The 26420-nt window shown below is 42.1% G+C and overlaps 1 protein-coding gene across 5 annotated transcripts in view; it reads right to left on the minus strand.

The window, feature by feature from the left end:
• Positions 1-26420, minus strand: part of kif13a (kinesin family member 13A) — a 37568-nt gene that overhangs the window by 7624 nt on the left and 3524 nt on the right. For 2 of the 5 annotated variants that reach the window (XM_013912241.1, XM_013912238.1), the window contains exons 3-37: positions 18847-18859; positions 16385-16445; positions 15347-15439; positions 14600-14780; positions 12409-12496; positions 11755-11889; positions 11526-11638; positions 11330-11441; positions 11028-11240; positions 10809-10919; positions 10583-10717; positions 8313-8443; positions 7955-8041; positions 7695-7870; positions 6960-7179; positions 6476-6638; positions 6200-6343; positions 5961-6110; positions 5437-5601; positions 5133-5306; positions 4854-5005; positions 4642-4774; positions 4382-4528; positions 3793-3825; positions 2751-2850; positions 2541-2667; positions 2384-2439; positions 2178-2302; positions 1267-1443; positions 1056-1148; positions 819-971; positions 619-696; positions 465-515; positions 288-372; positions 62-213 (exon numbers count right to left, since the gene is read on the minus strand). In XM_013912241.1, coding sequence (XP_013767695.1) covers positions 62-213; positions 288-372; positions 465-515; positions 619-696; positions 819-971; positions 1056-1148; positions 1267-1443; positions 2178-2302; positions 2384-2439; positions 2541-2667; positions 2751-2850; positions 3793-3825; positions 4382-4528; positions 4642-4774; positions 4854-5005; positions 5133-5306; positions 5437-5601; positions 5961-6110; positions 6200-6343; positions 6476-6638; positions 6960-7179; positions 7695-7870; positions 7955-8041; positions 8313-8443; positions 10583-10717; positions 10809-10919; positions 11028-11240; positions 11330-11441; positions 11526-11638; positions 11755-11889; positions 12409-12496; positions 14600-14780; positions 15347-15439; positions 16385-16445; positions 18847-18859 — 4327 coding nt within the window. The remainder of the gene's footprint in view (positions 1-61; positions 214-287; positions 373-464; positions 516-618; positions 697-818; positions 972-1055; positions 1149-1266; positions 1444-2177; positions 2303-2383; positions 2440-2540; positions 2668-2750; positions 2851-3792; positions 3826-4381; positions 4529-4641; positions 4775-4853; positions 5006-5132; positions 5307-5436; positions 5602-5960; positions 6111-6199; positions 6344-6475; positions 6639-6959; positions 7180-7694; positions 7871-7954; positions 8042-8312; positions 8444-10582; positions 10718-10808; positions 10920-11027; positions 11241-11329; positions 11442-11525; positions 11639-11754; positions 11890-12408; positions 12497-14599; positions 14781-15346; positions 15440-16384; positions 16446-18846; positions 18860-26420) is intronic. The other 3 variants (XM_013912242.1, XM_013912240.1, XM_013912239.1) reach the window with 2 other exon arrangements.

Genomic DNA, 26420 nt, shown 5'->3' on the forward strand with positions numbered 1-26420 from the left:
AAAAAAACCCACAGAAATGAACACCACCCATTTAGAGTGATTTCAGCTCCATCCTCCTTACCTCGTGTCCCAGCAGCGGCCGGGCCTCAAGAACTTTCTTGGCCTTGTTTTCCTCTTTGACAGGAAGAAGAGACTTGAGGAATTTAGGAGGTTGTGGGGAGAGGACTTTAAAGGGGCTGGCAATAAAAAAGGTCGAACTGTCTGGAACCAACCCTGTATGGGAACATTCGGTGTTAACTCTAAGTCAGAACGGAACGCTTCCACACACGTGCTTTTTCTGAGGTTACCTGAACTCTCCTTTTTAATGGGTGTGGTACAAAGGGAGCCGTCCTGTGGATTACAGTTGGTGCTGTCCACACGGTCACAGTGATCCTGTGATTACAGTCACAACAGACCACAGTCATCACACAAATGTACTCTTGCATGACAGTTACAGAAAACGTTGAACAAGAAGCCCGACGCACCTTACAGTCTTCATCTTCACAACCAGTCAGGTCTGTTTTACTACATAAAGACTGGAGAACAAGAAATAGGACAGTAAAATTATGTGTATAATTTTATAGTCAAGTTATTTCCATATGGCCAGCAGGACATGCAGTGAGTGATTTCTTTAATTACTTGCTGTACATTTGGTGTGCTGATACTCCTCCTTAAGTGTCTCCCCTTGGCAGCGAGTGCTTCCTTCACTGTCACAGCCTGCAGAGACCATTAAACAAAGGCAAGTTTATCTCTATACATCATCCCTAAATAATTAATGATTATGATGTACACTAAATTACATTTTTTACTAAATTAGATTGTGTTACTGCGTAGGTTACCTGTCGTAGCCTCTCCAGGCTAAGGATGTTCTCCACCTCCAGAACTCCCCGGGTGTATTTTTCTATGTAAGTTTCTCCATCCTGAGTCTCCTCGCTGTCCCCACGAGCAGCCATGAGAGCCAAGGTTTCCCTCTCCTCTGGCTCCTCCGAAGCCTGGAAGAAAAAAAAGGAAGGAAGCTTAGAAAGAGAAGTTAAACTCCAAACACTGATAAAACAGAAGCAGAGTTTCCAACATACCTTTGGTATGTTGGAAACTATCTCATAAGTCACACTGCAGGAGTAAAGCATGTTCTTTAGCGACATTCTTCTCTTGAGGCTCTGAGTGAAACTCTGTAAGAAAAAAAATATTCAAATTATGTTGATCATTAAAACATGACAGGCATCTGTAAGCCTAATATGTTCTTTGGGCTAACCTCCTTTGGTTACATCTAGAGTTTCAAGTATTAACCTGTTTGTTGTAGATGTTGACAGCAATCCTCTTGCGGAGCACCAGCTCCATGGAGGCAGGGTGGCTGAGCTGCACCGTGGCTTTAATGATCAGGTAGATGCGTTCATTTGGCGACGTGACCCGGTTGAGGTGAACAGAATCATGAATGGATGAATCCCAGGAGCACACTGCTGACACCTAATGAAATTTCAAACTTGTGTTTAATTTATTTAATTTCACATTTATCTACAGAAAGAATGTGTGGCAGTGGTTTTGTGACAGCACAGGGAGACACATGGATTACGATGGCATACGTGGACCGTAGCTCTGGGTTTGTCTAATTACCATTTAGACAGCATTTAGCGCAACGATTACTGTAGGGTTAGTCCTGCTCAACATCACACAAAAAGGAATAAAGATTAATTTCATTTAATTACTTCCTACCACACATGCTGCAACCCATCCAATTAGGCACACATGATTGTAGGAAAAAAGTTGCCCTAAAACCCTTTTATGTGTCAATTTGTGCAATTATGTGAGGAGAAAAACTTTATAGCAGCAATTTAGCAAATGAAGATAATTTAACATGGAGCCATAGTAAAACCAAAGACACACAAATGTATATGTTTAACAAAAATACTCTACAGAGTTGACTTACTTACAGTACATTCATTACACTATTGGATATCTGTGAGCTTCTCTAAGTAAGTAAAGGGAAAAGGCAAAAGAAAAATAATGCATCATTATTATTATTATTTTTATTTTTTGGCAGTTTTGGGCCTCCATAGAGTCTCAGAGTTGCCAAGAGAAACCAAATTGGAAACACTTTAATCTTTTTTTTTGTCTATGATTCAACTCAATTCAATTAAAAAATAATAATGTTAAAGTATTTTTGACCAGGAGAGGGCAGTAAAGTAACCGTTGTTACTTACCTCCTCATCACTGTGCCTAATGATAGGTAGATAGAAGAACTGGCTGCCGTGCTCTTTGGGCAGTATAGAGTTAACGCCTGCAGCATGTGGGCCGGTCAGCTGCTCGTTCACTGTCAGATTATCCGCTGGTGGCGTACAAAAAGAAGGCCGTTTGCATTTGTGAAGCCAGCGAGGAGTCTGTGAAGTAAAGTATGTGTCTGCCTTACCATTTAAATCCAGGAAGAGTACAGGAATGTGAGCTTCCATTCCTGCAGGTGGAGTCCTACGAGCAGTTGAACAACAGGGTATTGGTTCAAAAATAAAATTAAATAAAAGGCAACAAGAAGTTTTCATTTCTGAATGTTTTGTTTTGCTTGTTTTCACCAGTCTGCAGGAGCTCCCGGGATGCCACTACCAGGTGCAGGTACCAGCACTGCATTTCTCTCTTCAGTCAGCCCGACCCACTGCTCCACCAGCCGAGCTTCACGCTCAATGTCCTCCTCTGACTTCTCTACATGCAGTGAGAAGGATAGAAGTTAAAAAAGAAATGTTTAAAAAAAATGAGCAATCTTGTGATCAGGGCCTAAAACCCACCCTGTTTGTTGATGATTTTCTTGATTTGTTCGTCAAGATACTCCCGACGTTTGATTAGTGCATCTGACCAGCGCTCTCTAACACAGTTGAGATCCTCTTCCTGGAACCAAACAAAGAGCTGAATTAATGCCAGCTGGCTCAGTGAAGCAAAGGTTCTGCTACAGGGCAGAGTGAATTGTTACCAGTGGATGATGAGCGTGCACTGGGCTGATTTCTCTGAGGGAATACTGTAACTACTCCCAAACACCCCCAGCTAATACTTTGGAAAAGTAACAGCTTTACCAAACCCAAGATGTTAAAAAGTAAAAGTCTTAAGCTCTCCAATTCTGGCTATAAAACAAATGTGATTTCACTAAATAAACACATACACAAAAGCTCTCCTTATCCCCCTTTTGCAATCGCACTCATCATTCACACTCGTTTGCATGCACCTCCTCGCACGCAGCCAAAGGTCCCCAAAGTCCTACCTGAATACATGGGAAGTATTTCTCTGACAGAGCAGCAGAGAGTAGATTCCCCTCTGCAACATCCCCAATCCCCAAAATACCTCAGAGCCAATCATGTTACGCTTCTGCAATCAGCACACTCTCACAATGCAAAGTACTGTAAATCATGCAGCCATGCAATGCCCAAGTGATTAATTGAGGCGTATTACTTCTGCAGCTCCTCAGTAGTGACAAGCAAACAGTAGCATTAGTGCGCAAAACCTGAGGGGAAAGGCAAGAGAAGGCGGGACAAGATTCTGGCAGACATGCTGCTCCCGGAAGCTCAGGGTGAACCTGTAATTTGTTCGTTTTTATTCTAGGAGATGCCAAAGAGTTGTTGGTGCGACTGGTAATCACAACACATCAGAATACATCCACGTGTGCAGCTGAGGCAGATGCTGTTTAATAAAGCGCTTCTTTAGTCGGCAGGGACCTCCTGCCTCTCATGCCCTCAGCACAAGGCCTAGTCACAAACACGTGATCACATCGGTTGGTGTCCTTCATGCTGCAGTGTGAACTAAAGGGTGAGCAGCAGCAGCAGGAGACTCGAAGGGTACCTGATAACTATCCATATCGTCTTCCACCTCTCTCTGGCAGGAGAGAACACACTGAGTCAGATGTGGAGAAGCAGTAAAGGCCTTCACTTGACACGTCAGATGAAACCAGTTGTTTCCCATCTAGCTTACTGTGAATTTCAGTGACGTTTACATCCATGCTCACATACTTTTTTGAGTAAATAGTTATATTTATAACAAGAATTGTCAATTTCATAGTTAATTTGAAAAAAAAAAAAAAGGATTCTGTGACTACTGAATTAACAAGCAGCCCCTTTCTATACCCCACAACAGAACTGCGACACTAACAAGTCTTTATTTTCTTGACCAACTCTATGCTGGCTGCCAGCTACCAGGATGGACCAGTCTAGGCATGCAAGCTGAGAAAGACTAAACATAGTTTGGCTGAATTGGTGTAATATTGTGTCTTTGTGGTATGAAACAAGTAGAATGTTCCCCAGAACATCTTCCTGTTTTGATACAGAAACACCTAAAGACAAATTACCATCCTAATGAAGCCAGCACAATAGGCTCATAGTCAAAGTCCATTTGTGTGTATGTGGAAAAACGCAAACATGTGCATTTTGCAGACCTGGTAGCTGTCGAGTGGTCTCTGTAGTTTGGTGGAGCGAGCCGACACACACCCAATAGAGACAGACAGAACAGCCTCCACCAGCAAGGGCAGAGTGCCTGAGTTCTGGACCGGTTTCACAGACACCTGCAGTCTCCTGGAGTGACCCTGTTTGAAAGAAATCATAATCACATAATTAATTTTTATCCTCTTAAATGTGTGTTTAGTCTAAAGCAGCCAGCCCGACCTGAAGGAAACCTCCTTCATAGTTTTTCTCTGACCTGTCGGAGTTGGAAGACTCCTCCTGTGCTGATGTCTTTCCCAGGTTGCAGCTCCACAGATGCATACTCTCCCTGCTCATTAAGCTCTTGGATGGCGATCCACAGCTCGATCCGGCGAGACACATCGCTCCACCTTGAACATGTAACAGCTGGGATTAGAATCAATTTTATAGAAGTGCAAAAATGTCAGTGCAACATGTGATGCATCCGACCTGTCCCGGAGCGTCTGGGTCTTGGCTTCCAGTGCATCCAACTCCCAGAGAGAACGACCATTCCCAGCACAGCGATGACCCCACACTTCTATGGCCAGCGCTCCATCTGATATAAACTCTAAAAACTCATCTGTCACGTGCACAACGTAGTCCTGGGAAAAGAGTTTGGGGTAGAGAAGATGAAAGTTACTAACAAAAGTTGCAAGAATGTAAAATGTCTCCGAAACAAGGCATTAAAAAAAACCTCGAATGAAACAACAAGCAGCTCATTTTTCCAACCTTGCAGTGATCAAACTGGACCGTGAACTGAGCATCTGGGCTTCGAGGGGATGGTCTATCTGGGCTGACCATGGGAGGAGCCACAGTGGGCTCACCATGCTCCCAGAACATGTACTGACAGAAGACAAAGTTGGACAGGTTGAGCGGCAGTCCTGTGGCATCCCTGATCCGCACCTACAGCAGCGAAGACAGGATGAAGATTGAAGACTTTGATGTTTTTTTAGACCTGAAATCTCGCCGTGCACCGCCTGCACAGATCCGTTTTGAAATCTTTGGTTAAAATCCACTGATGGTTCACTCGTACCCTGCAGGTGAGCCTTTTGGCCATGTGGACGATCTCTCCGTTGGTGTCCATGACCTCGTAGCAACTATTTTCACTGGAGTTCTCCGAAGAGTCGTCCCCGCTACACAGGCGCTCCGGTACAGCTCCACTCACTCGCATCAGCTCAACGTGCAGCCTGCCTGCTACCTGTACATACAAGCAGAAGGAGTGGGACAAAACCTAAACCGTTTGAGAACTAATCCATGTATCCAGAGAAAATTGGCCATTTTTTATTCATTTTAACCAGTATGCTGATTTTTGTTGGTCTATATCTTTTCATATGGACATAAAAGTACTGTGAATTATGAAAAGCTTTTAAATATATAAGGACTAAAAGAATAAGACTAATTGTACTAACAGCCCACATGAGAAGTGTGTGATCTAGTACCATATCTTCATTTTATTAAGCATTAACTAGTAAAATAATAAAAATCAGGGCTTCAAAAGGGGAATTCACGAACACAATGACTGACATCACAGACAGCAAGTCTACAGTGTGCCCTTACCTCTCCCTGCTGGCTGATGATGGGGACAGCATACTGCAGCTTGACATCATGGAAAAGGCACTCGAGAAAAATGTTGGCCACCCCAATCAGGTTGTGGTTCTCTTGCGCCTCGTAGAAAGGATCACAGTGCTTACTGCTTGCTTTGTTATACTATACAAAGGAAAACAAAAGAACATACTTTTAATTACTTTCCCGCTTCCTTACTCATTTTTTCCTGTCTCTGGTCCTTTGTTACTCACCGTTTCCTCTGTGCCCTCTTTCCAGTCTCTGTAGTGGTCTCTCATGTCTACAAGTTTGTTCTCCAGCTTTTCAATGGTCCAAACCTGGGTCCCCTTCCCTTTCCTCCGCACCTGAATGGCTGGCTCGCTCACGATAGCGCCACGCTACATTAAAGTGTCACATTTTAGATCAGATTACAAGATATTCACATCCTCCCTAACCCTAAGCTTAACCGACCAAAACACTGAAATAACCGAATGAAGTGTAATCGTTTCAAAAAGGTTCAGCAGACTGACCTTACGGTTGGCGCTGAGGTTGGCTGCGGGAATCTGAAGGGTGACCTGATAATCGGTGAGTTTGTTCATCTCCTCTGCCAAAAAGTTGGCTTCTCGCACCAAAGTGTTGGCTTTGACAACCTGCTCTCTGAGTCGGGAAAGGCTCTGGCGAAAAAGCTCATCCCTGTCACAAAGAAACAAATACACAGAGACACATTTTATAGAGTTTGATCTTCTCGTGTCCTGAGTGAGTAAAAGAATCATTAATTCCTTCCACTCAGATTTGACTTCTTTTGGCATTTTTATGGTAGAGAAAATTGTGCACTATAGTTTGTATTTGTGTGGGCAACAAGTATGTAAAAGCAGAAAAAATATACATCTAAATTATTATATACTAGTTTCATCTGTGGCTACGTATTTATAATTTTGATGTCAACATCTTAAGTAGCACGCCTATATATTTTATATGTATGAGGCATCATATGTGTGTGCGAGCTACACTAACCGCTCCTCCGTCCACAGTCGCAGCTTGCCGTGCGGCGCGTGCGTTGAGAACGTGAGGCGGTCGCTGCTGCTGCGGTGATGCTGTGAGGTTTTCTCTGGAGACAGCTGTTGCCGCAGCGACTCCAGCTCTCTTTCGTACATCATCCTTTGCTCCTCCAGGGCCGTACGCTTCTCCTCCAGATACTGCTTCTCCAACACCTGGACCACATTCTGCATGGGGTCTACATACAATTAAAAACAATTAATTGTATGTATTGCAATTAAAAACTTATTAAAAACATACACTCACTGTTGTTAGCTACACCGCTCTGTTTCAGCTGCTTGTTAACATAAATATCCAATCAATCAATCAATCACACAGCAGCAGCTCAGTGCATTTAGGCATGTAGCCATGATCAAGACAAAGAACAACTGCAATGTGAAGTTACTCAACAGAAATACAAATATTAGTTATTATCAGTATCATCACAGATTAAACTACTGTTCTACTCATGAACACTCACTGAATTAATATTCATGAGCTGCTAGAAACTGTTTTTCTTCTAAGAATAACTTCATTATTTGTGGCATTACACATGGATACTGTAAGTCAAATAGAGAAATACTTTTTTTCCCTTTATTCAGAGGATTAAACCCAGTAATACAGGAATGGTATTTTAAAAGGATGTTAGGATACAGTCAGAGTTTCTGGAATGAGCTGGCAGTTCATAAAATATGTACATGGTCCCAATCATACCATTGTTTCCAAGAGTCTTCATTATGACCTCCATCTGGGCAAACTCATAAGTGTAGTCTTGCTCAGAAGAGGCCTCGCTGGCTGTCTCAATGTCTGCCTCAACAAAGCTCTCTCTGGGAGATGCTCTCTCCAGCTCCTTCAAACGGTCCCGCCGCTTTCGTTTAGGCAGATTGATCCTGGAAAGCAGCGCAAATATCCAGTCAGTGACTTCATAGCTGTTCACACGCTTGAACGTGGCAACAAAAACAAAGGACTCATACCTGAAGAAGTGATTATTTCCCCATAAGATACGGTCTCCATGCCACAAGTGTACTAATGAATCAATCATAGTTCCATTCACACAGGTCCTGCAGAGAACATACATTTATATTTTATTGTTGAAGAATTGTATTGTAACCTTCAGGTTTTCAAGGGGAAGAAGCAGGCTAATCGAGTAGGAACAATGGTTTTTTTAGGGGGAGGGAGACATGCATCTGATATCAAAGTGAGGAGCTCAGATCATGAGATTCCTGTGCAGTGAGGTCATGTGAAACTCTGAGGTCCAGTCATCCAAGAGCGCAGATCACAGACAGAAACACAGACACTTAGTATGTTGGAATAAGTTGCACGACAGCTCACCTGGCATTCCCTACTGGCATCAGGGTGACATCACCATCTGGGCACACCTCCAGGACGCAGTGCTCTGGCTGTATCCCGATCCCAAAGAGCTGGATGTCCTGAGATGTGTCTGCACCCACACGCGTGTGCTCCTACACACAGGTGCAGGAAAGATTAGGGAAACTACATTGGCAGATCAGGATGTAATTACATCTCACCCTTCTTATCCAAATGTTCTGGCCATAACCACAAAAGGCTGCTACCTTTTATCTACTGAACTGATTTGAACTAAAGTAGTGAAAAAAACAATAAACACAAGAATACGAATTTGGGAAAATGACAACTAGACATAAAGAAAAATCAGGCCTAAGCAAAAAAACATGTGTGCCGAGGGGGCGTTGTAAAACAAACATCCTAGCTTCTAAAGGATGTCGTACCCTGCAGCGAACGAACCTATTTCACATTACCATAGTCATTCCACACTGATATGCCAGGCTGGCCTGCAGGAACTAGACAAAGGCCTGTTGTTCTGTAAGCTGTGCAGATTGCTGTCTCACATGCCTCAGCGCTCACACATCCAACTAGACGGCTGGCTGTTCCACTTCAAAGTCCAGACCTGCTCTTACTGAACTTCTCTCACTACAACATGTGTGCTTCAGTGTGTGTTTCAGGGCCTCTGTCAGTGCTAAATATTACTGCTGTGGTATGTGGCACATGAAGAGACTCACTGTGAGTGCTTAAATAGTAAACTGCAGTATTAGCGAGTGACTGAATAAGTGACTAACTGGGTCTTTGTGGCAACTAATGAAGAAGAGTACAAGGGGATCTTTTTGGCTTGTTTTCCACCATATAGGCGTTCTGGTCTTTTGCAGTCACTATGAGCAAAACGCTACAGTGATTATAATAAACATCATAGGAACATCTTGCTCTATAATTCTGAAAGTTAATTCACAGAGAATTAATAAAGGACAAGTGATTAGGTTTCACTATAGGACATAAGATGACATGAAAACACAGTAACCAGCTGTGTCCCCAGCTCTGGTCTGGGAGCATTTCATCAATGCTAACCATGATATTAGCCACATTAGCTCATTAGCTATCAAAATGCTAACACTGACATCACAAATAAAAGAACCAGTCCATTTACCAACTGTATACTTAAGTCTCACTTTAACATTAGGCACTCGATTTTCTAAACCCCCCAAAAAAAATCATACAAATATATGTCTGTAAAACTTTATTTTTTTATTAAAAATGTCCTCTTGGAACTTTAGAAATTTAAATCAGTTTAAATCTAATATTTAAAATCACTGGGATAATCACAGAAATGCAATACGGCAATGCAGTGTGAATAATCTCTATCTTTTTTTCTAAGAGACTCTTAAACTTAAGTAACAGGGCAGATCCAGGCTATGTGTTTAAACTAATTAGACTCACTGTTAAAAACAAGCTGTATGCTATATTTGCATTAAGCAAAGAAATTGTTGAGTAGTATATAATCCAGTGTGATAATATCAACAGATACTTTGGGTCTTGGTCCTCTAGCATCATATTGTAAACCTGCTGTAAAGAACCTCGGTGCTTTCATTGATTCCTTTCTGAAATTAGATTTGCAGATTAAATCTGTGCACTTTTAGCTTTTAGTTTCTTTTTTTAAACAACCTTGGCAAGGATATCCATGCTTTTATCACGCCCAGACTGGATTCCTGCAGTTTGTTTTTTATGTCAGCTTTTGCAAGGCACTATTATCATGAATGCAGTTGGTCTAAAATGCAGCTGCTCGACCCCTGACTGGTAGACAGACACATGAATGCATTTCATCTATCTTAGCATTGATTAGGATTCATCTTTAAATTTTGTTCACTTATAAGTGCTAGCATCAGCATATCTCTAACTAACTATTCGTCATGTTACAATTTTACATGCTCAGTGCAAGACCAGGTGACTCGACTGGTGACTTAACTCTAAACACCAAACTAGCTCTTACAGCTAACTGATCTTTTGCAGTTGCCTAACTCTCAGACTTAAACTTAAAAACTTATCTTGTCTTATGAACCTTTTTACTTTAGGTCTAATTTACGACTGTGTGTTTCTGTAAACACTAGAGATTGATTTTAATTATGTTAATTACATTCCTTATTGTTTTTAAATTACTGCCTCCTAATTGTTTTATTGATTTCTGTGCATCACCTCGGATAGTGCCTGTTGTGCTTAAATATGCTTTATTAAAAAAACCGGCTTGACTGAGGAGCTGAGCTTGGAAAAAAATGACATTGCAAAAACAGCATTACCTTCAGGTAGTAGACCAGCAGCTCATTTAGGGCAGGATCAGCATTCAGATTGACCAGGAAACACTTGTCTTCACCCACTTTAATCCCAGACGTTTCCAAGGAGATGCCCATGCTTTCCAACTGCTTCTGACGCTCCTGAGAACATGGATAATAACAATGTAGCTGTTCATATAAACACACTAAATTAGAGTTGAGGTTTCACAGTTTTCATGAGTAAGGAGTTTACAGTGGCAATCTCCTCTGTCTTTCTTAGCTTCTCCTCCCAGGTGACTGTCATCTCTTGGATGAGTTTCTCAGACTCCTGCAGTTTCTCCTTCAGCTCAGGAGCCTTCATGGACTGATGGGAATAAAAAAAATGTAAAAAAAGGAGAATAAATCAGAGTCAGATGTCTGGCATAATTTATTCCTAATTGAACAGCATCTGTGGTTCAACCTCTCTTCTCACCTCGGCCTGAGAGAGCTGAACTTTCAGCTTCTCCACCTCTTCCCTGAGCTCTCTGATGATCCGAGCATTGGGGTCTTCATTCACAACGGCATGGTTGACGATTCTCTTGGCCCTGTCGGCGTAACGTAGAGTGGACAAAGTCTCCTCATAATTATCAGCAGCTGGACTCACCGTGGCTATCATGGCGGTCTTGCTGTTTCCGCCAAGGTTGTCCTGAGTTTTAAAAAAATCACAAGAAGCTGTTAAAATAGACTTTCATGACAAGTTACAAAAGAACAACCCAAACAGAACGCGGGTCAAACCTTCAGTAGCCAGGTGAGCACTGAGTCTCTGTAAGGCACAAACTTGGCCTTCCCCTTTCCTGCAGACTGATCAGCCAAAGCAGAAATCACACATCCTAATGTGGTGAGAGACCTAAAAACCAAACAAAGATACATTTAACCTGATAAATGATTGGACTTTATATACAGCTCATATACAAAATAAAAATGTTCTCACTTGTTTATATTGCTTCCTTCTTTGAGTCTCTCCCCAGCAGCTCCAGTCTTCGACACACGTTCACTTCCTGCCAGGTCAACCAGACTCATTTTGCTCACTTTCTCCCCTGAATTCTGTTGACAGTCACAGTGTGCCCAGACAAATATATTTAATTAATAAACAAATGTTTGTCCTTGTGAAAAAAATGATTGTAAATGTGTGTGAAATAAGAAAAAACAAAAAGACTTACTCCAGACTGTAGATCATAGAGCGTTTGCGTGACAATGATACTGAAGACGGCGTGTGATCGGCTGCTCTCCTCATTCATGTTGGTGGCTGCAACTGTGCGAGATTTGTTCCCCTCTGACATCAACACCTCAATGTCCTAAAAAAACAAAAAAGAGGAAGTTTAGGACAGCAGAACTATTTAAAGTGTTTTTCTTGCTCAGGCTTTGAGCACATTTCGGTGGCTAAATCTTTAAAATTATAGTTGTGATAGATGTGCACATCTGGCTGTATGCCACTTCATTTAATTGGGTCACAACTGACAGAGGGCCAAAGCTGTGGGAAATCCACTGGACTAATATCAGGCAGAGCAGAGCGCAGAGGAGCAGGGCGGAGGTGTTTAAACGTAATTATGGAAGGGCCTGCCAAGGCTTGGCATACGCACTACACAAAACCCCATGACTACATCCCACATCAGGAATATGTGTCACTGGAGTCTCTGCGCTTGGGAAGGTTTTACACAGCGAGGTTATTCCAAATGTAAATCAGTGGTTTGGCGACTGAAGATACAAAGTAATTTCTTCTGGATGTTATAAATCATGTTTATGTGGCTCTGATAGAGGGTGGATATCGCCTCATTTCTGGTCGCGGCATGATGACAGACGGGTGAAAGACTCACCTCAAAGCTGGTCACAGCCAGCTGAGACAGACCGTCCACATACGGACCAAAGACTTTGTGTTCCCGAACTTTCAGGGACTGTCGGCTCCTTCAAAAAATAGAGAAGGCAACACAATGAGTAAAAGAGAACAAAGAAGCACTCTGAAGAAACTTTTATTAAATGCATACAAGCTGTAGTATGGAACTGTAACATATACATGAACATTTATAAGAATCAAAGCTTTTTCAAAGGGAATAATACGTCATTTTGATTAAGCTTATCAGCACCAAATAGATTTCCTGTGATTCACAATGCAGCAGTGCTTTAAATCTGGTGTTTGTGGTAACATTCCCACATTGGCACACCAGTAGAGATGGGTTCACAACAGGTTGAGAGCAAGGCCAAACAAAAATACACACAGGTGTGGATTTTTCTTGTTTAAGGCATACACCATGGGCAATCATCAGCAGTGTAAACTCACTGGACACTTTATTAAGAACTTGCTTGCTGGACCCCCTCTTATCTATGCTTAATGGCATAGATTCAACAATCTACCTATGATTCAACTTCAGGGATGTTCAGCCCACATTGACTTTAAATGCAGGATTTGAATCTCCCATTCCACCGCATCCCAAAGGTGCTCTACTGAATTGAGATCTGGTGACTATGGAGGTTATATGAGTAAAGTGAAGTCATGTTCACAAAACCAGTTTGAGATGATCTGAATTCTGTGTGGTCTTTTGCGTTTGTGGGCCATCTGCTTCAAGGTTTGACGTGCTGTGTGTTCAGAGATGCTCTTCTTTTGTGGCAGGCACCTCACTGTAAATTGCGCTACATTTAACACCAAAAAGCATGCCCTATGTTGCACCCAGTGTGTGTGTGATAGTTGCTAGGATGGTTTATTTATCTGGAAAGAGAAGGGGAGATGTTATCAGAACAAGTGCATAATTGGCAGGGGTGGAGAGCTTAAAGATAGGAGCTAAAACTTTGTTTCTATCCTGTTGTTCTTTACTCTGAGGACTACTCTGAGTGTTTAGAGCTGAGCCCCACATACTCCTGCTGCACAATAATACTGGTATTTTAGCGAAACACAGCTGAACTGAAATTCACAGCGCGTCACATGGAAGATCCCAACAGGAGACAGATACAAGGATAGGTCTTGTTTTCCTTTTTACAGTGAGCAGAGTGGGCTCCAGTGTTTCAGGCTTTTTAGCTATATTTCTACACAAAGACCAGTACACAATGAAAACATCTCTGCATGTCTGTTTTTAGCAGTGAGAACATGCAAGGCAAACTCTGTAGTCACTACTGCATAACATTTGTCCATTAACATGAGCGTAACAATATCTTAGGATTAAGGCTAGTCAAATTAGTATGTGCAATATTCACTTTCTTCTTCAGACACACAACCAAATCACGTCCACCCTTGACTCCTGTATAGCTCCGCACCTTTGATGGAGATGGCAACCGGTTTAATCACATTTATTATTGTAAACAGATTGCTTGGAAGATTTCAGCTTTGTCTTAGTGCCATTTTCTCACCATCTTGATACATCAGACTTGGTTTGAAGATGTCTGTCTGTCAGTGGTCTAACCCACCCCTGCTTTATACAGTACTACAGCTAACGTTTATTCCTATAACTGACAGAGTAAATTAGGATGCAAGATCAAGAGCATCTGGAGGTTACTATATACGTGACAGGAAGCTGCATCTTTTGACATCTGCAACTCACAGAGCGCTGCACTATAGTCTGTTTCTGGCGCTCGGCTCGCAGCAGCTCTGACCGCTCTCTCGCTCACGGCTTTACTACCAGATCTCCCTGAAACATCCCCATTCACAGCTCACCCTTCTTAGCAGTCTGTCTGCCAACCCACATCACACCACAGAGGCGAAGAAAGCAGCACTGTCAGAGGACGACACTGGCTGCTGTTCTGCAGGAAATAACTGGGTTGAGCTTCCTACTCACATCATTCTATCGCCATCCCCCCATCCTGGGTACTAGACACAACAGAGCTATAAAAAGAGACACAAACCAGAAGACAATGCGAGCTAACGGACAGATCACTCTCTGCTTGAGCTGGAGAGACTGAAGAGAACGAGAAAACAACTCCATAGTTTGTGAAAACAGCTGCGTCTTGTCGCCCCCAGGTCCGAAAGCTGCTTTGGTGAGCTGGAACATGTGCATTTTTAAAAGCAAACATCAAACTCACCCTTTGGGATCCAGAAGGTCACGGACTTTCTCATTGTAGATCTCCATGTAGGAAACTTCCACCTTAAAAGAATGGCCTTCGTTTGCCTCCCTGTGGACCCTCTCAAACAACGAGCAGCAGAGTCGAGGAATTAAGCCTGGCTGCTCTCCATTGCCCATCATGGAAAAGGACTTGCCTGAGCCTGGATGCACAACAGAGTCACACATAAGTTGCCAACTTCAGAAAGCGAGTTAGATAAGTGTAGTTAAGTGTAGTCTCTGCTATGGCCACAAGTACATCTGGAGAATAATTGCCATCATCATCATGTTGCAAAAAACGAACATGTAAAGAATGAGTCTCCAGCTGTGCCAGCAGCTGTGTCAGGCCACATTTGTGCTTGCACATTTGCATATACTGGGTGTACAATGGATTTCCTTTAGCATGTTAGCATGCTAACATTTGCTTATTAGCACTAAAAATTAAAGGTGATGGGAGCACGTTAAAAGTGAAACTTCTTAATTCATTTCAAATCACTTCACATCATTATTTACGATTTGTGATCCAAGTTAAACTAAGACTGTCCAGAAGTGTCGTCATCACTCATGTGCTGCTTGCAGGATGTTGCTTCAACCAGATGATTATATAGGATTTGTTTTCTTTCTGTCTTCTAACTGATGAGCGTGCAGGTGTGTCCCTCTAAGACAGGAAGCAGGAAAAAATAGCTAATGTGATTTCAGGGCGAGGGAGGAAATGAAGTCATTCAGTTACCTGTTTGTCCGTAAGCAAATATGCAGGCGTTATATCCCTGGAATGCATTTTCAAGTATCCCCTCTCCAAGGCACTTGAACACCACCTCTTGACCTTTCAGAGAAAGACACGGTCACCATGGAGATTATGGTAAACAGAGGAATAATTGTGTCACACAGGGTCAGAGGCCACGTCCTTTTAAGGATCCAGCCTCTGAGTTAATACACAGTTATACTGTATAAGCACTATGATCACACATACTGTTTGGCTGTCTTAGTACTAAAAAAAAAAAAACTCTATAAATGGAGTGACAAGGGGCACAAAGGGCCACGAAACAGTGAATAAGATTCATGAAAGGTGGCAGATTCCTGTCTGGTCATGTGGAAAATGCAGAGCTGTGTAGAGAAAACTCTTGTGCTGCTCACTGTCATGCCCCTGCTCAATGGCCCAGCTGTTTAATGAGCTAAATAAAGCCTTGGCTCGGGCCCTTGAGGCAGCCCTTAACTGAACAGATTGCCTTGTCGGTTCAGCACAAAGGAGATGTAAGCTTAACATTTCCATCGGCTAAACAAGAGATATTTGACAAACACAAAGTATCCTCAATTATTATGTAAATCCACCTCACACTGGCAGTAATAACCTCTTTTATGAAGATGTTACAGAAACTGCAGCTGAGGAGAAAGAAGAAAGCGACTTTACCGGGTTAGCCGGTGCACGGCAGTGTAACAGTGGTGGATAAATACATAAACACAATGATAAATGTGTGTGAACAACTGTGATGCCACTATAGCAGACATACGAGTCCAGACAATACAAACACAACTGCCTTGTTGATTTTAATTCATTCACTCAAAATGCCAATTTTCATATACACCTGTACTATACTCTGATTTGCATGATGCAAAAACAGCCTGCCATCATGCAGCGAGCTTCTTTGCCCTTGCAATGGTAACATAAAGCTCTGCAGCAGGTCTTTGCATGGCACATAATTTGAGCTCTCTGGTTGAGTAAAGGATTGTTTTTCTGGTTTTTTTTCTAGCCTTCACATTTGTGACTCACCGGCATATTTGGGAACGTTGGACTCATCCATGGACCAGAAACAGTGGTCAAATGCGAACACCTGCAGAGGCGACAGCACAGGGAGTGTAAACACACACTTGCCCAAGCATGTATAGTACAACATAAGCCAGTCTCTCTTAGTGGTGGTCGTCTTCTAAGGTTCACAGGATTGATGTGCAGTACCATGTAAATCAGCAGGACTGAGCTTGTCTGAGTGAGTAAGAGGAATCCTAACTGAGCATTGTTCAAAGTAATGTTAGTTAAGACCGCATCATGTCTGTCTGTACAAATTCACTCTCAGCTGTTTTGTCATAGTGGCTGGAGTTAAACGAATTCATAAATCAGGGTCAGCGCTCCCCAGAAGAAATTCCAGCACTCAGTGACCCTCATCTCCAAGGAGACAGGGGCATAGCTGTTCCACTTGGTGCGGGCTGGGTCTTAGCCCTCCAAGTCCCACAACACAGACTTCTGCAGCAGCATGCCCTTCTATCACCCAGGCACCTGCAAGTGCTCTGGATACATAACACACAGAGAGGATACTCTTTCTGGGAAAAGAGCATTAGTCAACAGCCCCTCACAGACAGAACAGCTCCTCTTACAATGTATCTGTTTATGCACTTGACTCCATATTTATCTGCTGTATCGTTCTTAAATGTATCCTTTAAGCAACTGCAATGCAAGTCACCCATTACATATTTTTGTTTGCTGTTGCAACACCTCATTTGCCTAATTTCTAGAAATGCATTACCTGTGCCAGCGCTCAATCCAGAACCATTCCCACACATTTCCAACAAAAAAACAACCCCCCCAAAAAAGACTGCAGTTGTCATGGCACCATGTACTCACTGGACCCAAGAGTTGGAAAGACTGAAATCAGCGAATATAGGAGGGGCTACAGCAGGAACTTCACTGATGTTTGGGAGATGCAGCCCACAGATACTGTATTGCCAAAGGAAATTACCCTGAGATTTGTGATAATGTAATGCTAAATAATATCATAACATTTTCTCCATCGATGGAAAAGAGGTTATTTGTGTTGATTCAAGAAAGAAGCACTAAGACAAAAAGTGTGGCCTGAACTCGGTAATGGGAGCTTTATATATGCTTCTCCCTCCATTTGCCTTAAACCTTTAAAATCAGATTAACATTTCAGTCTTGATCTGATTTTTGAAGTTTTTAGGCAGATTTTTGGTTGCTTAAGCAGTCATCTAGCTTGTATTTAGGATAAAAAGCTTAAAATTATAATCATTATATTCAGGATTTTAAAAATGCATTGCAGATTTTTTCGGATTATCGTTCATATGTTTTTTTCCACATCTGTATTATTGCAGCCTATCTTGGTCAGGACCAAAAAGTCCACATATTTTGTTCGCTTGTGTTTTTCTGATGTTAGAAGAGTAGCTGCCGTCCTGTCAATGGTACAATTCCTGGCTTTAGTGCTCTGCCAAAACACTTTTCTCTACACAAATACCCCATAATAATTGACCTTTAATCATAATAAGGGCCACTGGCCAGGGAAGCAGTGGTTGCACAGTCAGCATGGAAAGCACTGAGATCACTGAATGCTTTGAAAGCAAGACCTCCTCTTGTGACTTCAGACAAGTGAGTGGGTGCCATTCAAAGGAACAAAAGTGCCATCATTCTCAATTAAGGCTGGTTTGGTAACTAGGGCTTCAGCCTCCTTTGGCCTGTCTCTGTCGGGCCTGAGGGTGTGACTGCACCACAAATTGTTCTAGACTGGACAATTACTATTAATCAGCAGTGCAAATAATGATGCAGCTGAGGCGCACAAAGCCCTTTTTGTCATTTCTAGTATGAAAACTGTCCGAATGTGATTGGACTGCAGCGTCTGTTTCCCCAGTAAACGGCAGGGAGAATTTGAGTGGCACTATAGCTCAGCAGACAACCACGTGCTTGTCTAGCTGAAAGGTATTATAGGGTAGCTCGGGTTCACAGGCCCCAGAGACCATGCACACCCGTGGCCCGGACTAGTGCTCCCCTTGGTCCAGCCAGGGGCTGACTGTACTGAGCACAAAGCCCGTCCCTGGTGTGTGAAACACCTCTGAGCTAGTCACCAGCGTGTTGTCAAGGGGGGAAGTGGGGGTGCACTCCAACAATGCAGCTTTGAATGTGCGCACACACTGCCCCAGTGTCCGCGCTCATCCCTCTCTCATTGTAGCGCCTTTGTGGGTGTTCACGAGATCTTAGAGCGCTGACACATTCACACGGACATCTATCCGGCTCCTGCTGACCAACCAAACTACTAAAACACCCTCAGTCATGTCCCTAGAAACAGCAGTGGACTGAACTGTGCAGGATGTCTCTCAGCTCCTCGGGGGAGAAGCGCTGCTTGTCCCGCATCCTGCTACTGAATGATCTGTGAAGTCACTATAAATGGAATTCAGCTCTGTTGATGTCAGCAGGTTGTTTTGTAGAAAAAGAAACAGATAAAACATACATACCTTAGGTTGTTTCCTGGTGAGATTGAGGGGAAATAGTAGGAACCCAGCAGATGAACCAAAAACAGAGGAAAAACACAGAGAAATGAACATAGTTAGCAAACAATTTCACAGTCAGAACTTGATATCCACAGTGCTCTGAAAAAAAAGAAACGTGTAACCTCAGTTCTTTCTTTGAAATTCCTTCTTTGACTTCTTTCACTCCTTCTATCATTTTCTCACTCACTCATTCATTTCCACATTGTTGCTTTTCCTGGTGGGAGCTGGTGCTGTGATTGGGTTCATAATTGGGCCAGTGGAGTGTGAGGAAGGGAAGAGATTTAGGATTCAATGTCCCACTGACTCTGCTGAATAAATAGCTCTTATGCCTGTGGACTTAACACAGAGGCCAGCTTGGGGAAGCTGCACTGTGCATTACAAGCTCCCAGAACTAAGGACAAAAGTGTAGCATATATGGTTCTAACATATGCAGGATTATTCTCTTAATTGGACCAGTCCTCATCTTACAGTAAGGTACAGCCTCTACGGTGTGTGGTTAATTAAGACATGCATGCTCCACAATCCAGTCCTTCAAGATTCAGCAGATAACTCCTGCAGAAGTCTTCTGGCACAGACACAAAGGTGGGCATCACCTTCACACAGTAACCAATACAGAGCAGAAGCTTTGGGAAGACTGAAACACTGCACCAAAGTTTCTCACACAAACTAAGCTGAGTCACCGACAACGGCAGGGCCATGGAGTGCTCAGCATCCATTTATAAATAGCCTCTGTTTTTTTAATTTCTAAGTTTCAGAATAATAGAAAATCAAGGGGAATAGATAAAGAATTAACTGTGTTTTAGCTCTTACGACAGAAAAGTGTGGTTGAAGAACAAAAAGCAAGAGGGCCTCATCTGGGTTCATACCCTGTATCTAAATCTGGGCCACTTACAACACTGAGACTTGGTCTTAATCAAAGCACACAGAGACTGCAGCAGGCAGTTCCCCTCCACCGGCCAGTCGCTCCATACTGCAGCGCAAAGAGGGGACGCCCAGGAAGCGCTACAGTATGACATATGCAGGCTATGTGGGTCTCCAGACTAGAGGGACTACAGATAAGGTCTTCATGCATGCTAAACTGAAAGGCAAAATTTAAATTAAAAAACATGGCAGAGATATGAAGATGGAGTACTGATGAAGAACAAAAGGAGAAAATTGAGGAGGAGTGGAAAGAGAGAGCCAGAGACACACACTTGATGATGAAAAGATGAAAGACTCGCTGTTTTTGAATGAGTGCACTCCACAGCAGAATCTCCACATCTGCAGCATAAACTAAGCAGCAGTAACAGGGGCTGCTGCAGTGGTTTGGCGGCTCATGCTCACTGTGTCATCTACTGTATGTACAGTTAATGTATCCAGTTACGGTATGCTGGGAATGCTGAACAAGACAATAGGAGGAACTGTTCCTAACTGGCTATATTTAGGATTTCATAGAGTTCCTACTTCCTTGTCAAAATCTCACAAGACATTCATTTAATTCCAAACAGCTGACTTCATTTTAGCCTCCTATTCAAAACGAGTCCCTAACCTCCTACCCTAGCACAGCCAAGACCTCCTTCTCAGTAAGTTAAAACACACTATCCTCCAGTTCTCCCCCTTTGCTTTGGACATACTCTCTAACTGAAAGCGGTCTTCCCTGACATTGATCTCACAACATATGAAGTCACATTTGGATGTGTAAATACTTCTAATGATGCTTCCTACACAGAAAAAAATTTATTTTTCAGGCTATAGTTGTCAAATGTAGTAGTTTATATTACAACACTCAAGCATGAAGCCCAAAGGCAGTCTGCTAAATAATCAGCATGGATGTCAAGTTATGTCTTGAGGGCTTATTAAAGACTATGCTGTGGTTGGACAGTACAAATGTGCGACACGCATGTATGGCACAGAAGTGCCAGGTGGTATCAGGTTATTATCCCCTCAGAGGCAGATGCACTAAGCCACTGCAGCCTCAGCAGGGCATGAATGAAATCTAAAGCCCTTTTCAGACATGGCAAATATAACATTTCTGCCTTCGTCAGTTTGACTTAGTGCATTCTGTCTTTCAGATATAGTCCACTTTTGCATCATCCAGACACACCCATGGCAGTGTGCACACAATATTTGCAATCAAAGCAAAAAGACTTTTTTGCACTTGTGTCAACAAGCAGTAACTGTGGTGATGCGCAACCACACTTTTGAATATTAAGATCTCTCCACCATTAAGAGCAGGGTCTCTCCCTGCATGCATGCTGCATGGTGGTGCTGCGCAGGCTGACCGCACCCTTCACACACAGGCTTGGCAAGAGAGAGAGAGAAAATGAATCATAAAGAACTCTATTAACCTTAATGCAAACATGAGGTAGTTAGATGAAATTATTATTGTGTGCATGCTTTTGCTGTTTAGGTCACTCTCTGATGAGCCGAGCAACTCACAAAATGAGCGACAATGTGACGTGTTGTGTATTGGAGGCCAAACAATTCAAAGGCCTGACCAGCCGTTGTTGTGAGCAGGTTGCTCAATCCGACATACTGCAAAGCTGTCATCCTCATGTACCACAGCACGTGCATTAGGGACTTAAAAATCCTATCAGGATGGGTAAAGTGTGTCTCTGTGCTTCCTTTTAGGGGAACGCTTACGTTCCTGCAACTCCAGCTACCTGATGCCAAAGCACCTATGTATGACTAACTTGGCCAAAGGGAGGAAACTGGCCTCTCACACTGCTATGACTCTCCTCCTGCACGTGGTGTGAGATAGATTAGAGGAGAAAATATCCTCGTTTCTTGTTAAACGATAAGAAATATCACTTCAGCACCAGACCGTGACCAGTTTCAAAGATAGTCTGGAAAGGGTCTGACAGATTTTTGTGGCCCTTTCAGCTTAAATCCATGGGTGCGGCAAAAACGAAGGTATAAAAAGTGGGAAATCAGCACTGGAATTCCCCCCCCCCCTGTGGTTATGGAGCAAGATTAAGGCCACTGGGTTATCGTGCCACTGAAAAATGCACTCTTCTAAACCAGCAGACAACACATCAGATTAATGTACTGTATTATCCACCCACTGAAGCAGAGATCTACTCTAAAAAATTACATTCTATGCCCACAAGCTCACACAATTATTAGACAAAATAATGAGTTTTTATTGTATCATTTAATACAGTAGTTTCTAACAGTATATATACTGTACTACTTGCCATTATTTACTGAGATTCCTCAGCAGCCTTTCAAAGACTTTATGATGACATAATCCTGCTCAACAAATGGAGTATGGAAGAGGTCCCCCCATTAAGACTCCACAGCATTCATCCTCTCTGCACATACTCTCGCATACACATAACATATTTTGCTGCCACTCCCACACGCATATTCGAATTCCTCCTCTTGATCTATGGTTGAAACATCACTCCCCCATAACACACACACACACACACACACACATACAATCTTTTCACCTTAATTTAACCACACATATGACTTTTCCCCGGTCAGCTTCTGACATGCTTCAAGACAATTAGATTTCAGCAAGCTCTAGAGCCAAACACAATTTTCAGACTGTGTGTGTTTAAGTGTTAGGTTAACATTTCAAATTGCCTGCCAGTAAGTTTAGAACCAGACATGCCTGTCCCCGCTCAAAGCAGAGGTCATCTTGCTGCATAGACACCAAGCAGAGTTACAGTAGAGGGGTGCTGGGGATGGGTTCCCATGTAGCACCCAGCCTTCATGCATAACTGACCACACTGTCAAGAAAAATGAGTACAATCCCAAAATAAAACATGACAAATAACTGTTAAGAGCTTTACATGCTGGACAAAAACATTTCCAACGCAGCACTGAAGGAAGATAATTTGTTAATGAGAAAACCAGATTTAGGCTACTGAGACAACTAATTCATATCATACAAGCTCAGACTTTGTCAGCTAAATATGCAACATCTTGGTTAGTGTTGGAGCCTTTAACAGGACCGCAACTCAAATTCTCTACTGCAAACGAAAGCCTTGCATTTAAAATGCTTCCTAAGAAAAGCAGACTTATCAGCTATGTGCACATTAATGTTTTGTCATGTATGTGAAAGCAGCTTTTTGCCATTTTAGCAGCTGAGGTAAAGCGACTATTACAGTTTGACACTGTAGTGCACTGGTCCCCACAGCATAAAGTTTATAAGGTACAGACTGAAAAACTAGAGATTTTGGTCCATATTTACATGACAGCATCTCACAGATTTGTCAGCTGCACATTCACAATGCAAGTCTTTGGTTCCACCAGATCACAAAGGTGCTGTATTGCACTGAGATCTGGTGACTGTGGAAACAATATGAATAGAGTGAAGTGTCATGTTCAAGAAACTAATCTAGCATTAACAAGGTATTTTCATTTTTTTGGACCACTCTCTAAACCCTAGAAATGGTTGTGTGAGGAAAATCCCAGTAGGGCAACCGTTTCTGAAATATTCAGACCAGTCTGTCTAGCACTGGCAGCAAGGCCATATTCAATGTCACGAAGTCCCCTTCCTACCCCATTTTGATGCCCAGGTTGAACTTCAGCATGTCGTCTTGACCGTATGTATGACCCTAAATGCACAGAGCTTCTGCTGTCTGATTGGCTGATTACGTGAGGCTTTTTTGTGAAATAGTGTTACTTAAGTATTCACAGCCATTTAAATTACACCATTAAAGCTCTAAGGCCAAAAAAGGGGTGACAATTCTGTTAATGTAAACTGCAAATTGATCAGTAACACCTGCACACAGTTTTGTAAAGCAGTGATATTGACAGGTATTAAAAAATCAAAATACTGAATGCACTAAATGATCATTTTTTAAAAAGCCTAAAACAAAGGAGTCCTTGCATCATTGTTCTAAAAGCTAAAATTAGTCTGAAAATATTTGGAATGAGCGGCTGGAGAATATCATATCACTCATGAAGTCATCAACATAACTTCAGGACTTTTTCTGTATCTTGAAACTGCTGTTGCTAAGTGACGGTGGTAAACATGGAGGGCGAGTCAACCAACCAGCCTCATGAGTCAAAGTTGGAGTATGAAAGGAGAATTTACGATCTCCAAAACAACCCTTAATGAAGAGCACTGTCACCAGCAGCACACGTGATGCTCATACCAACTGCTGTGTGGTACCTCGAGGTTTCCATAACAAATGTTAACAGCAACATATGATGCAGGCAGGGTCTAATTTGATCCTCTCTGGCATTTCTGACAACAATGTGACAAGGTGGGTCACCAGGCTACGTGTGTGTATGCTAAAACACAGACCACATCTACTCTTAAATCCAGTAAGTTCCAAACAAGCCAGAAAAGAAGTGCAATTCATCAATTAGTTCGGTACAGTACTGAGCAAATGAAGAGAAAAGGAAGTGACACATTTACTACTGGGACACACCGCTCATGAACCCCATCTGCCTGCTGGATGTCACTTAGCTGAATAGATCTGGCATATGCCGGGCGAGGATAATAACAAAAGCCAGAGTGAGAATGTTTAAGAAGTACAAATCACATCATTAATGTCATTAATTGGAGGCAGAAATGTAATTTTAACAGAGTTATGGGCTTGAATGGCTCCACTTCCACAGAACGAGACCAAAAGCAAGTCCACAATAAAACACTACCTCATTATGAAAGCAAACAGAATATAACAAGCAGGCTCAAAAACTTCAAAAAGGCCTCATCTCAGAGAATCACGCCAGGAACAAAAACCAGAATAATTATAGAAGAAAAAGTGTTTGAGAGTGAATTTTCACAAATACTGCCTGTAGAATTAGAGGCCACATGTGAGATTAATGAGGCACAGGCCCGACAAAGAGGGAAGGCACCATCTTTTCTCAATTCCGGATCGAGATGTAAACAATGTCCCACCCTCTAAACAAACAGGGAACAGTCCTCAAGGGAATGTAATTGTTATATCAGCGTGCTGCTAGCACTTTCTCCTAATAGCAAAGAAAGCAGCCTTAAAGTGAAAATCTGTGCTGATAGTGTGCAACTAACTGTGAGAACAAGATTTTAGTGTTGATTATTGGCACATGAGAAGCACCAGTGAAAAAACAAAGAGAGCATTCCTGAGGTCGGCCAGTGGACAAAGCAGCATTGTCATTTAGTAAAGGCTTGTTTTGGAAATCTGGATGACACTTGTTGATGTGCAACGAAGAGAAAATATGACCAAGGCTCTAAAAAAAACAGTCCACTGTCATGTCTACCCAACACCTTAGTGCAGAAAGCCCAGTGTCTTTATTAGCTGTGTTTTAGTGAGGGTTAGCAAACAAATAAAGTTCTTGGATGCTAAAAAGCATTAGTAAAACATAGGATGATTACATTTAAAGGAGACATTTGAGATTCTGGAAAAGTTTGATGAGATTTTGATGAAAAGACTGCTAGTAAACTTCACGTCTATATGGTAAATATTAAAAAAATATGTTAAGCCTAGCTTAGCATGAAGGCTAAAATCAGCTAGCTAACGCTACATAAAGGTAAATTAGTTTTTAAATATATCATGTTTTGTTAATTACTGTGTGCAGCTTGTAATACAGGGTGTGATATGCTGGGAGGATGGAGAGGAATCCCTCACCTACTACATAAACTGCTTTTTGTTTTGTGTTTTATCTAAATAAAAATGTATTTCCCCCGCTGATTTTTAGCACTGCATCTTGAAACAGTCTATAAGGCAAACAACAATGAAATCAGAAACTGACTTTCACTTTCAGCACTCCTGATGGGAGATGACACAGCAAACATGGAGGCGATCTGGATCCCATTCTGTTTCAGCTTTTTATTCTTCCACCTTCACACCAATGCTGCTTCAACATGTAAACTGCAGCTAATTAAATAACAGAGAAATGAAACTGATTCAGAGTTGAATCTGAGGCCCATCAGGCGGCAAAACACATTACAGAGTATTTCATTATATTAATAAGAATTACATTTAATCCAGTTAAATTATTTATATGGAAGTATTACAGGTGTTGCTTGATTGGATTTTTAATTATTATTAATTGCAAAGACAGTAAGGGTTGCAAAAATCTTCTCGGAACAACATTTTAAAGTTGAGTTCCTTATTTCAAAAAAATGAACATTTAGGAAAAATAGAGAAATCAGGACATTCGGGACCAAATTACTCATCTTTCTGAACATATTTAAAAGAATGTATTTGTTCATGAAAATTCAGAAGAAGCAGCGGGTTTTTTAACTGAAGCTGCACTCCACACCGCACAGATTACATATTCAAGTAAGCAAGATAACACTAGTAAGTGCAGATAAACCCAATTGAGCTCTTGTGACCATCGGAGATAAGAAGAGATTAGATGTGAAATTACAAGCTTGGGGACAGACATTATCAGATAAAGACATGCTTCCACTAATCATCTTGAAATGCAGGACTGCAGAGCTAGAGTGACATGGGAGATGAGAAGCCCCAAAAACTTGCATATTCGACAGGACAAAGACAAATGCCTTCTGAAAAAAAAATGACCACATGGAATACAAAAGGCAGCACCTCCATGTGACATAAAACAGACTCCATTGCGTCTGTCTAAAAAGTGATTGTGGTTAGCTCTTG

Source organism: Pundamilia nyererei, unplaced genomic scaffold (genome assembly GCF_000239375.1).
Source record: "Pundamilia nyererei isolate P.nyererei 1_Seehausen unplaced genomic scaffold, PunNye1.0 scaffold00084, whole genome shotgun sequence".
Classification (NCBI taxonomy): Eukaryota; Metazoa; Chordata; class Actinopteri; order Cichliformes; family Cichlidae; genus Pundamilia; species Pundamilia nyererei.